Source organism: Oncorhynchus kisutch, unplaced genomic scaffold (genome assembly GCF_002021735.2).
Source record: "Oncorhynchus kisutch isolate 150728-3 unplaced genomic scaffold, Okis_V2 Okis03b-Okis08b_hom, whole genome shotgun sequence".
Lineage (NCBI taxonomy): Eukaryota > Metazoa > Chordata > Actinopteri > Salmoniformes > Salmonidae > Oncorhynchus > Oncorhynchus kisutch.
In genome coordinates, this window is record NW_022261980.1 from 12,828,195 (window position 1) to 12,841,449 (window position 13,255).

At 45.1% G+C, this 13,255-nt stretch overlaps 1 protein-coding gene across 1 annotated transcript in view; it reads left to right on the forward strand.

Moving 5' to 3' along the window:
• LOC109886615 (otogelin-like) overlaps positions 1–13,255 on the forward strand; it is a 146,547-nt gene that overhangs the window by 1,392 nt on the left and 131,900 nt on the right. The window contains 5 exon segments of the mRNA XM_031812411.1: positions 414–535; positions 5,135–5,343; positions 6,076–6,238; positions 10,449–10,558; positions 10,933–11,058. Coding sequence (XP_031668271.1) covers positions 414–535; positions 5,135–5,343; positions 6,076–6,238; positions 10,449–10,558; positions 10,933–11,058 — 730 coding nt within the window.

Below are 13,255 nucleotides of genomic sequence, written 5' to 3' on the forward strand. Positions count from 1 at the left end.
ACCTGTTGGACCAGAGTTTGGTCCAACATATGAATCGAATCGAGCAACCCCCGTAGAATTGAACTGCACCCCACACTAACCATTCAAGATGAAAGCTAGACAATCCCCAAATTGCTCACTGTGCCCTCAGGGGGGCTCCTGGTACATGTTTTCCATATGATTTGGGAATGCCCTGGGGTTTTACATTTCTGGAGTTGTGGTGTGTGAGGTTGGGGTTGGGGGGGGGTGTGGTGGGACTGTTGGTCTTGTTCGGTCTGGTCACTTGTTTCTCGGTTCATGTTGTGTACGGTAGCGATGTCGTTGATCTAAATGTCTCTGTATTTTATTTATTGTATTTACTTATTTGTTATTATCAACTAACTAACTAAAAAGTTTTATAAATGAATAAACAGTCTATTCTGTTGATTTTACAGGTCCACAATGACCCAGACTGCCGCTCGTCTCCCTACTCCTGCACGCGGTCAGTTAGTCTCTTCCTGCCCTGGGAAGGAGAGATCAGGTTGCACAGGTCCAAAGTTACCTTCAAGGGACAGAGGTAATCGATTGATTTGATCGACTGATTGATTGGTTGATTGATTGATTACAGGTTTGTTTAATAAATGTTTTATAAGCAGATGTAAAATAAGAGCTGAGAAAGGTGTTAAAATGAAGTGCTCTCCGTTGTGACATCACAATGTGTTGTCGTGAGTCTGCTCTCCGTTGTGACATCACAATGTGTTGTCGTGAGTCTGCTCTCCGTTGTGACATCACAATGTGTTGTCGTGAGTCTGCTCTCCGTTGTGACATCACAATGTGTTGTAGTGAGTCTGGTCTCCGTTGTGACATCACAATGTGTTGTAGTGAGTCTGGTCTCCGTTGTGACATCACAATGTGTTGTAGTGAGTCTGCTCTCCGTTGTGACATCACAATGTGTTGTAGTGAGTCTGGTCTCCGTTGTGACATCACAATGTGTTGTAGTGAGTCTGTCTCCGTTGTGACATCACAATGTGTTGTAGTGAGTCTGGTCTCCGTTGTGACATCACAATGTGTTGTAGTGAGTCTGCTCTCCGTTGTGACATCACAATGTGTTGTAATGAGTCTGGTCTCCGTTGTGACATCACAATGTTTGTAGTGAGTCTGGTCTCCGTTGTGACATCACAATGTGTTGTAGTGAGTCTGGTCTCTGTTGTGACATCACAATGTGTTGTAATGAGTCTGGTCTCCGTTGTGACATCACAATGTGTTGTAGTGAGTCTGGTCTCCGTTGTGACATCACAATGTGTTGTCGTGAGTCTGCTCTCCGTTGTGACATCACAATGTGTTGTAGTGAGTCTGCTCTCCGTTGTGACATCACAATGTGTTGTAGTGAATCTGGTCTCCGTTGTGACATCACAATGTGTTGTAGTGAGTCTGGTCTCCGTTGTGACATCACAATGTGTTGTAATGAGTCTGGTCTCTGTTGTGACATCACAATGTGTTGTAGTGAGTCTGGTCTCCGTTGTGACATCACAATGTGTTGTAATGAGTCTGGTCTCTGTTGTGACATCACAATGTGTTGTAGTGAGTCTGGTCTCCGTTGTGACATCACAATGTGTTATAGTGAGTCTGGTCTCCGTTGTGACATCACAATGTGTTGTAGTGTGTCTGGTCCCCAGACAACATATTGAGGTCTTGTCCCGTTGTGTCCATATAACTCAGGCAGTGTTGTAGTGAGTCTGGTCTCCAGACAACATATTGAGGTCTTGTCTCTGTGTTTTTACTCGGTCTTGACTCAGTCTCGGACAACGAGTTCTCGTAATTTCTTGCCGAGTCCAACCGGAGCCACCGGAGTAAAAATCATATAATTACCAGCTCTCATTCAGTCGGTCCATAAAACCTCTTCGCCACGGCCAAATATCCACACTCTTTTCATGACACAATATCTCATCGACTATTAAAACCTGCCTGGGCTTTCTACTTTACTCATAACATTACTGTCCTTCACTGTTGTTGAAAAATATCCTCAAACATTATGGCGGTGGTCAGAATGTCCTTGATTTGCTGGTAGATAAGACATTGTTTCACAGCTCTATTTAGTAAGAGGAGACCAGGGGGGGAGATGGAATCTACTTAAGTCTTTTCATCTGTTATAGACCTGTTTCAAATCAAATTAAATCAGTGGGTTAGTGATAATGTGTAGAGTGTCTCTCTGTTTGTCCTCAGCATCCATTTCATCACCATTCAGAATATCTAAAGAGTCCATTTGTTCTTCTGAAATATGACCACAGAAATACTGGACATTTTGAGATCTTGATATCATGGTGATTTGACACATTTACAACCGTGGTCTTGAAATTGGACTTGTATCGTTCTTGACTTGTGTTACAATAATGCTGGTACGAACTGGAACCCAGACGCAGTTAAACACAGCAAGCAGAGATGAGGGTACATCCAGATCTTTTACTTCAAGTCTTGACGGAAAACAAGGCAAAAGCACAAGAGTAAACTAAACAAAACACGAGACCTAAGCACAGATACAGGACAACAGAGGAACCTAAACAGCACGGCAACCAGGTGAACAGAGAAGGTAATTAAACCACAGGTGAAACCAATAAGTAATGATCAGGGTAACTGTGGAAACTAGAAAACAAGGTAAGGGTGCCCTCCAGCGGGAACCAATCAAATCGAACAGAAACTATGACAACTTGGTCTCGGACCCCTCCCGGTCTTGACCCGAACTGGAAGAGAGGTAGTGGGTGTGCATGCTTTCAGATGTCCAACTCCTGGTCTGTCTCAACTAATTGAGGTCCAGAATAAGAGTGAATGAAAGACCTACAATCGTGGCCAAAAGTTTTGAGAATGACACAAAAATACATTTTCACAAATCTGCTGCCTCTGTTTGTATGATGGCAATTTGCATAAATTCCAGAATGTTATGAAGTGTGATTAGATAAATTGCAATTAATTGCAAAGTCCGTCTTTGCCATGCAAATGAACAGAATCCCCCCCAAAACATTTCCACTGCATTTCAGCCCTGCCCTGCCTGACATCATGTCAGTGATTCTCTCATTAACACAGGTGTGTGTTGACGAGGACAAGGCTGGAGGTCACTCTGTCATGCTGATTGAGTTCGAATAGACTGGAATCTTCAAAAGGAGGGTGGTGCTTGGAATCATTGTTCTTCCTCTGTCAACCATGGTTACCTGCAAGGAAATACGCGCCGTCATTATTTCTATGCACAAAAAGGGCTTCACGGGCAAGGATATTGTTGCCAGTAAGATTGCACCTAAATCAACCACTTATCGGATCATCAAGAACTTCAAGGAGAGCGGTTCAATTGTTGTAAAGAAGGCTTCAGGGTGCCCAAGAAAGTCCAGCAAGCGCCAGGACCGTCTCCTAAAGTTGATTCAGCTGCGGGATCAGGGCACCACCAGTACAGAGCTTGCTCAGGAATGGCAGCAGGCAGGCATCTGCACGCACAGTGAGGCAAAGACTTTTGGAGGGTGGCCTGGTGTCAAGAACGGCACCAGGGACAGACTGATATTCTGCAAAAGGTACAGGGATTGGACTGCTGAGGACTGGGGTAAAGTCATTTTCTCTGATGAATCCCCTTTCCGATTGTTTGGGGCATCCAGAAAAAAGCTTGTCCCGAGAATACAAGGTGAGCGCTACCATCAGTCCTGTGTCATGCCAACAGTAAAGCATCCTGAGACCATTCATGTGTGGGGTTGCTTCTCAGCCAAGGGAGTGGGCTCACTCACAATTTTGCCTAAGAACACAGTCATGAATAAAGAATGGTACCAACACATCCTCAGAGAGCAACTTCTCCCAACCATCCAGGAACAGTTTGGTGACGAACAATGCCTTTTCCAGCATGATGGAGCACCTTGCCATGAGGCAAAAGTGATAACTAAGTGTCTCGGAGAACAAAACATCGATATTTTGGGTCCATGGCCAGGAAACTCCCTAGACCTTAATCCCATTGAGAACTTGTGGTCAATCCTCAAGAGGTGGGTGGACAAACAAAACCCCACAAATTCGGACAAACTCCAAACATTGATTATGCAAGAATGGGCTGCCATCAGTCAGGATGTGGCTCAGAAGTTAATTGACAGCATGCCAGGGAGGATTGCAGAGATCTTGAAAAAGAAGGGTCAACACTGCAAATATTGACTCCATGCATCAACTTCATGTAATTGTCAATAAAAGCCTTTGACACTTATGAAATGCTTGTAATTATACTTCAGTATTCCATAGTAACATCTGACAAAAATATCTAAAGACACTGAAGCAGCAAACTTTGTGAAAATAAATATTTGTGCCATTCTCAAAACTTTTGGCCACGACTGTACACACTTAGAGAACCCTGGTTGACTGATTTGACCTCTCCTCTCCTCCTCTCCTCCTCCTCTCATCCTCTCCTCCTCCCATCCTCCTCCTTCTCTCCTACTCCCATCCTCCTCTCCTCCTCCTCTCCTCCTCCCCTCCTTCTCTCCTCCTCCTGTCCTCCTCTCCTCCTTCTCTCCTCTTCCCATCCTCCTCTCCTCCTTCTCTCTTCGTCCTCCTCTCCACCTCCTCCCGTCCTCCTCTCCTCCTTCTCTCTTCATCCTCCTCTCCACCTCCTCCCGTCCTCCTCTCCTCCTCCCATCCTTCTTTCCTTCTCCCGTCCTCCTCTCCACCTCCTCCTCTCCTCCTCCCCTCCTTCTCTCCTCCTCTCCTCCTTCTCTCCTACTCCCATCCTCCTCTCCTCCTCCTCTTCTCCTCCCCTCCTTCTCTCCTCCTCCTCTCCTCCTCTCCTCCTCTCCTCCTTCTCTCCTCCTCCTGTCCTTCTCCTCCCGTCCTCCTCTCCTCCTTTTCTCCTCCTCCCGTCCTTCTCTCCTCCTCCCGTCCTCCTCTCCACCTCCTCCCGGACCTCCTCCTCCTCCTCCTCCTCCTCCTCCTCCTCCTCCTCCTCTCCTCTTCCCCTACTTCTCTCCTCCTCCCGTCCTCCTCTCCTCCTCCCGTCCTTCTCTCCTCATCCCCTCCTCCCATCCTTCTCTCCTCCTTCTGTCCTCCTCTCCTCCTCTTCCCCCGTCCTCCTTCTCTCCTCCTACCGTCCTCCTCTCCTCTCCTCCTCCCGCCCTCCTCTCCTCCTCCCATCCTCCTCTCCTCCTTCTCTCCTTCTCCCACCATGCAGTGTCCAGCTGCCTCACCACATCCATGACGTGGAGCTGGAGAAGATCTCCCGCTATGTCTTGGTGACCCAGCAACATGGCTTCACCCTGGCCTGGGACGGACACAGTGGCTCTGTCTACATCAAGCTGAGCCCAGAGTGGGTGGGCAGGACCTGCGGTCTGTGTGGCAACTTCAACGCAGACGTACAGGATGACCTGAAGACCAGCTACGGTAAGAACAGAGAAAGCGAGAACAGTAGAGGAGGGACTGAAGACCAGCTACGGTAAGAACAGAGAAAGAGAGGACAGTCACAGGTCAGATCCAGTAATGGTGGCCCCTCCCTCTGGAAAGCTCACAGGGGTGCAGGCTTTTGCTCCATCTCTGCTGTAACACCCCTGATTCAGCTGATCAAGGTCCTGAAGAGCACCTTACTGCTACAATCAGGTGATCAAGGTCCCGAAGAGCACCTTACTGCTACAATCAGGTGGTCAAGGTCCTGAAGAGCACCTTACTGCTACAATCAGGTGGTCAAGGTACTGAAGAGCACCTTACTGCTACAATCAGCTGATCAAGGTCCTGAAGAGCACCTTACTGCTACAATCAGGTGGTCAAGGTTCTGAAGAGCACCTTACTGCTACAATCAGCTGATCAAGGTCCTGAAGAGCACCTTACTGCTACAATCAGGTGGTCAAGGTCCTGAAGAGCACCTTACTGCTACAATCAGGTGGTCAAGGTACTGAAGAGCACCTTACTGCTACAATCAGGTGATTAAGGTCCCGAAGAGCACCTTACTGCTACAATCAGGTGGTCAAGGTCCTGAAGAGCACCTTACTGCTACAATCAGGTGGTCAAGGTCCTGAAGAGCACCTTACTGCTACAATCAGGTGTGTTAGAAGTAGGGCTGGAACAACATCTTGTAGCGGTGGTAACGTCCGGCTGTGTTCCGCCTGTCTTCCCATACAGGTGTGGTGACGGAGGACCTGTCCATGTTTGGGAACAGCTGGGTGGAGGAGGAGCTTCACCAGGTCAGGTGTCCCATGGTGCCCTTCATGTTCCCCTCGCCCTGCGCCTCACGTGACCCACACATACTACTGGTGAGTATAACCCTGACCCACACATACTACTGGTGAGTAACCCTGAACCACACATACTACTGGTGAGTAACCCTGACCCACACATACTACTGGTGAGTAACCCTGACCCACACATACTACTGTTGAGTAACCCTGACCCACACATACTACTGTTGACTAACCCTGACCCTCACATACTACTGTTGAGTAACCCTGACCCACACATACTACTGGTGAGTAACCCTGAACCACACATACTACTGGTGAGTAACCCTGAACCACACATACTACTGGTGAGTAACCCTGACCCACACATACTACTGGTGAGTAACCCTGACCCACACATACTACTGGTGAGTAACCCTGACCCACACATACTACTGGTGAGTAACCCTGATCCACACATACTACTGGTGAGTAACCCTGACCCACACATACTACTGGTGAGTAACCCTGACCCACACATACTACTGGTGAGTAACCCTGACCCACACATACTACTGGTGAGTAACCCTGACCCACACATACTACTGGTGAGTAACCCTGACCCACACATACGACTGGTGAGTAACCCTGACCCACACATACTACTGGTGAGTAACCCTGACCCTCACATACTACTGGTGAGTAACCCTGACCCTCACATACTACTGGTGAGTAACCCTGAACCACACATACTACTGGTGAGTAACCCTGACCCACACATACTACTGGTGAGTAACCCTGACCCACACATACTACTGGTGAGTAACCCTGACCCACACATACTACTGGTGAGTAACCCTGACCCACACATACTACTGGTGAGTAACCCTGAACCACACATACTACTGGTGAGTAACCCTGACCCACACATACTACTGGTGTGTAACCCTGAACCACACATACTACTGGTGAGTAACCCTGACCCACACATACTACTGGTGAGTAACCCTGAACCACACATACTACTGGTGAGTAAACCTGAACCTCACATACAGGTAATGAATAACCCTGACCTTAACCCTCACATACAGGTAGTGAATAACCCTGACCTTAACCCTCACATACAGGTAGTGAATAACCCTGACCTTAACCTCACATACAGGTAGTGAATAACCCTGACCTTAACCCTCACATACAGGTAGTGAATAACCCTGACCTTAACCCTCACATACAGGTAGTGAATAACCCTGACCCTGACCTTAACCTCACATACAGGAAGTGAATAACCCTGACCCTGACCTTAACCTCACATACAGGTAGTGAATAACCCTGACCCTGACCTTAACCTCACATACAGGAAGTGAATAACCTTGACCCTGACCTTAACCTCACATACAGGTAGTGAATAACCTTGACCCTGACCTTAACCTCACATACAGGTAGTGAATAACCCTGACCTTAACCTCACCTACAGGTAGTGATTGTGTTAAGAAGACATCTCTGGTGCTGCTATCTGCCAAGTCTCTGCTTGGACCAGTGGTTCTCAGTCTCTACCTGAGGGACCACAATTATTTAAAAAGGACATTTTTGAATCTTACTAACCACACTTTTTTAGATTTAATTATCCTAAATTGAACTACTCTAACTCTGTGTGTGTTCTTTATTTTCCTGTTCTGGGTTTGTGTGATTAATTTCCTGTTCTGGGTTTGTGTGATTCATTTCCTGTTCTGGGTTTGAGTGATTTATTTCCTGTTCTGGGTTTGTGTGATTCATTTCCTGTTCTGGGTTTGTGTGAGGTAAACTTGGATCTTACTTTGTTTTCACCGTGACAGAAAGTGGAGGAGGTGTGTGCAATGCTTCTGGAGGAACCATTTACAGGCTGTCATGAGTTTGTCAGTCCTCTGTCTTACATGGCTAGCTGCTCCAACGACCTCTGTCTGTAAGTACTGACTAGTCACCAACGACCTCTGTCTGTAAGTACTGACTAGTCACCAACGACCTCTGTCTGTAAGTACTGACTAGTCACCAACGACCTCTGTTAATAATAACTAGTCACCAACGACCTCTGTCTGTAAGTACTGACTAGTCATTAACGACCTCTGTCTGTTAGTAATAACTAGTCACCAACGACCTCTGTCTGTAAGTACTGACTAGTCACCATGACCTCTGTTAGTAATAACTAGTCACCAACGACCTCTGTCTGTAAGTACTGACTAGTCACCAACGACCTCTGTCTGTTAGTAATAACTAGTCACCAACGACCTCTGTTAGTAATAACTAGTCACCAACGACCTCTGTCTGTTAGTAATAACTAGTCACCAACGACCTCTGTTAGTAATAACTAGTCACCAACGACCTCTGTCTGTTAGTAATAACTAGTCACCAACGACCTCTGTCTGTTAGTAATAACTAGTCACCAATGACCTCTGTCTGTAAGTACTGACTAGTCACCAACGACCTCTGTCTGTAAGTACTGACTAGTCACCAACGACCTCTGTCTGTAAGTACTGACTAGTCACCAACGACCTCTGTCTGTAAGTACTGACTAGTCACCAACGACCTCTGTTAATAATAACTAGTCACCAACGACCTCTGTCTGTAAGTACTGACTAGTCATTAACGACCTCTGTCTGTTAGTAATAACTAGTCACCAACGACCTCTGTCTGTAAGTACTGACTAGTCACCATGACCTCTGTTAGTAATAACTAGTCACCAACGACCTCTGTTAGTAATAACTAGTCACCAACGACCTCTGTCTGTTAGTAATAACTAGTCACCAACGACCTCTGTTAGTAATAACTAGTCACCAACGACCTCTGTCTGTTAGTAATAACTAGTCACCAACGACCTCTGTTAGTAATAACTAGTCACCAACGACCTCTGTCTGTTAGTAATAACTAGTCACCAACGACCTCTGTTAGTAATAACTAGTCACCAACGACCTCTGTCTGTTAGTAATAACTAGTCACCAATGACCTCTGTCTGTTAGTACTGACTAGTCACTAACGACATCTGGTCTGTTAGTACTGACAAGTCACCAACGACCTCTGTCTGTTAGTACTGACTAGTCACCAACGACCTCTGTCTGTAAGTAATAACTAGTCACTAACGACATCTGTCTGTTAGTACTGACAAGTCACCAACGACCTCTGTCTGTTAGTACTGACTAGTCACCAACGACCTCTGTCTGTAAGTAATAACTAGTCACCAACGACCTCTGTTAGTAATAACTAGTCACCAACGACCTCTGTCTGTTAGTAATAACTAGTCACCAACGACCTCAGTTAGTAATAACTAGTCACCAACGACCTCTGACTGTTAGTAATAACTAGTCACCAAAGACCTCTGTTAGTAATAACTAGTCACCAACGACCTCTGTCTGTTAGTAATAACTAGTCACCAACGACCTCTGTTAGTAATAACTAGTCACCAACGACCTCTGTTAGTAATAACTAGTCACCAACGACCTCTGTCTGTTAGTAATAACTAGTCACCAACGACCTCTGTTAGTAATAACTAGTCACCAACGACCTCTGTTAGTAATAACTAGTCACCAACGACCTCTGTTAGTAATAACTAGTCACCAACGACCTCTGTCTGTTAGTAATAACTAGTCACCAACGACCTCTGTTAGTAATAACTAGTCACCAACGACCTCTGTTAGTAATAACTAGTCACCAACGACCTCTGTCTGTTAGTAATAACTAGTCACCAACGACCTCTGTCTGTTAGTAATAACTAGTCACCAACGACCTCTGTTAGTAATAACTAGTCACCAACGACCTCTGTCTGTTAGTAATAACTAGTCACCAACGACCTCTGTCTGTTAGTAATAACTAGTCACCAACGACCTCTGTCTGTTAGTAATAACTGGTCACCAACGACCTCTGTTTGTTAGTAATAACTAGTCTACAAATATTACAGCTAGGAACATTTCTAGAATCATTTTTGTACGTGATGAAAACTGCAAAAATAGAAACTTCTACATCCCTTCCACTTTTAGTGTTTAGTACCTGTTGTAAACTACATCCCTTCCACTGTTAGTGTTTAGTACCTGTTATAAACTACATCCCTTCCACTTTTAGTGTTTAGTATGTGTTGTAAACGTCAGTGTAACATCCTGTCTTCCTGCCGACCTGTCTTTGGCTTCTGTTCAGTGTAACATCCTGTCTTCCTGCCGACCTGTCTTTGGCTTCTGTTCAGTGTAACATCCTGTCTTCCTGCCGACCTGTCTTTGGCTTCTGTTCAGTGTAACATCCTGTCTTCCTGCCTTCCTGTCTTTGGCTTCTGTTCAGTGAAAGAGTTATATTCTGTCTTTTATCTTGCCCTGAATGAAGGTCGGGTCCCAACGGTGATGTGGTATGCCAGGTGTTCACGGAGTATGCCCGGGTCTGTGCCCACGCCGACCACCCACTGACGGACTGGAGGACTCACATACCACAGTGTGGTAGGTACCCTTCATACCGTTATTTACCCATACCCGCATGCAGGATACACTGTAGTTAGTTTTAGTGTAGATAATTAAGTGCCGTTTCAGTTGGCTTGTTGCCCCCCAAAAATATTATTCCTTCAAGTCACACATGGTATGTAATTACACGAAACAAACCCCAAGACAAATGTAATGTCAAACATTTGTAACGTTACCTCCTGTCTCGTGATATCACTTCATGTCTTGTGATGTTACATCCTGTCTCACGGTGTCACTTCCTGTCTTGTGATGTTACATCCTGTCTCGTGATATCACTTCATGTCCCGCTAATGTCACTTCCTGTCTTGTGATGCTACATCCTGTCTCACGGTGTCACTTCCTGTGTTCCCCAGCGATGCCGTGCCCTCCAGGTCTGCAGTATAAGGAGTGCATCACCTGCTGCCCTGTGTCCTGTAACGTGGACAGAATGTGTATCGACAACAAGCTGCAGTGTCTAGACGGATGCTACTGTCCCGACGGTGAGACTTACGCTCCTGTTGTTGATTACTGTTACTTTACTTTGTAATACTCTTACATTAAAGGCACTGCGACATGAAGAAGGCCTGTGAGCCGTAACGCGTTGGTGCTTTTCTCTGTTTTGAACATGGAATAGAGGCTTAAATAATATAATAAATAATAATAATAATAATAATAAAATAAAGTACTTTTGTTTGTTTTTGAAGTATGATGCTTTGACACAGCTGCAACTTCGTTTGTTTGTTTTTGAAGTATGATGCTTTGACACAGCTGCAACTTGGTTAGTTAGTTATTCCCCGTTCTCCCATGAGCACCTCTCTTTGTCTTCATACGTGATTCCAAAGCAGCGCTCCCTCTTTTGTCTTGCATTTTGAAGACTAATAATACGTTATTAAATAATACTTTATTAAATAATACTTTATAAATAATACCTTATAAAATAATACCTTATAAAATAATACCTTATAAAATAATACCTTATAAAATAATACTTTAATAAATAATACTTTATAAAATAATACTTTATTAAATAATACTTTATAAAATAATACCTTATAAAATAATACTTTATAATATAATACTTTATTAAATAATACTTTAATAAATAATACTTTATTAAATAATACTTTATTAAATAATACTTTATTAAATAATACTTTATAAAATAATACTTTATTAAATAATATTTTATTAAATAATATTTTATTAAATAATACTTTATAATATAATACTTTATAAAGGGGTTGGAAAGAGTTTAGAAGAAGTAGTTTTTATACCGTTAGTCATTTGTTTGTGGATATTTTCTGAATCATTAATAAACAGTTAATAACGAATTGGTTAATTTCAATTAACGAATTAAAACATTAGTTCTAAAGGTGTAAAATCTACTTATTAACCCTTTACAAACCATCTGCCTTCCACACTCTCCCCATATCCCCCTCCCTGAGTTAGACCTAGAGACCCATATCCCCTCCCTGAGTTAGACCTAGAGACCCATATCCCCCTCCCTGAGTTAGACCTAGAGACCCATATCCCCCCCTCCCTGAGTTAGACCTAGAGACCCATATCCCCCCTCCCTGAGTTAGACCTAGAGACCCATATCCCCCTCCCTGAGTTAGACCTAGAGACCCATATCCCCCTCCCTGAGTTAGACCTAGAGACCCATATCCCCCCTCCCTGAGTTAGACCTAGAGACCCATATCCCCCTCCCTGAGTTAGACCTATTAGGGACCCATATCCCCCCTCCCTGAGTTAGACCTATTAGAGACCCATATCCCCCTCCCTGAGTTAGACCTATTAGAGACCCATATTCCCCTCCCTGAGTTAGACCTATTAGAGACCCATATCCCCCTCCCTGAGTTAGACCTATTAGAGACCCATATCCCCCCTCCCTGAGTTAGACCTAGAGACCCATATCCCCCTCCCTGAGTTAGACCTAGAGACCCATATCCCCCCTCCCTGAGTTAGACCTATTAGAGACCCATATCCCCCCTCCCTGAGTTAGACCTAGAGACCCATATCCCCCTCCCTGAGTTAGACCTAGAGACCCATATCCCCCTCCCTGAGTTAGACCTATTAGAGACCCATATCCCCCCCTCCCTGAGTTAGACCTAGAGACCCATATCCCCCTCCCTGAGTTAGACCTATTAGAGACCCATATCCCCCTCCCTGAGTTAGACCTATTAGAGACCCATATCCCCCTCTCTGAGTTAGACCTATTAGAGACCCATATCCCCCCTCCCTGAGTTAGACCTAGAGACCCATATCCCCCCTCCCTGAGTTAGACCTAGAGACCCATATCCCCCCTCCCTGAGTTAGACCTATTAGAGACCCATATCCCCCTCCCTGAGTTAGACCTATTAGAGACCCATATTCCCCTCCCTGAGTTAGACCTATTAGAGACCCATATCCCCCTCCCTGAGTTAGACCTATTAGAGACCCATATCCCCCTCCCTGAGTTAGACCTATTAGAGAACCCATATCCCCTCCCTGAGTTAGACCTATTAGAGACCCATATTCCCCTCCCTGAGTTAGACCTAGAGACCCATATCCCCCTCCCTGAGTTAGACCTATTAGAGACCCATATCCCCCTCCCTGAGTTAGACCTATTAGAGACCCATATTCCCCTCCCTGAGTTAGACCTATTAGAGACCCATATTCCCCTCCCTGAGTTAGACCTATTAGAGACCCATATTCCCC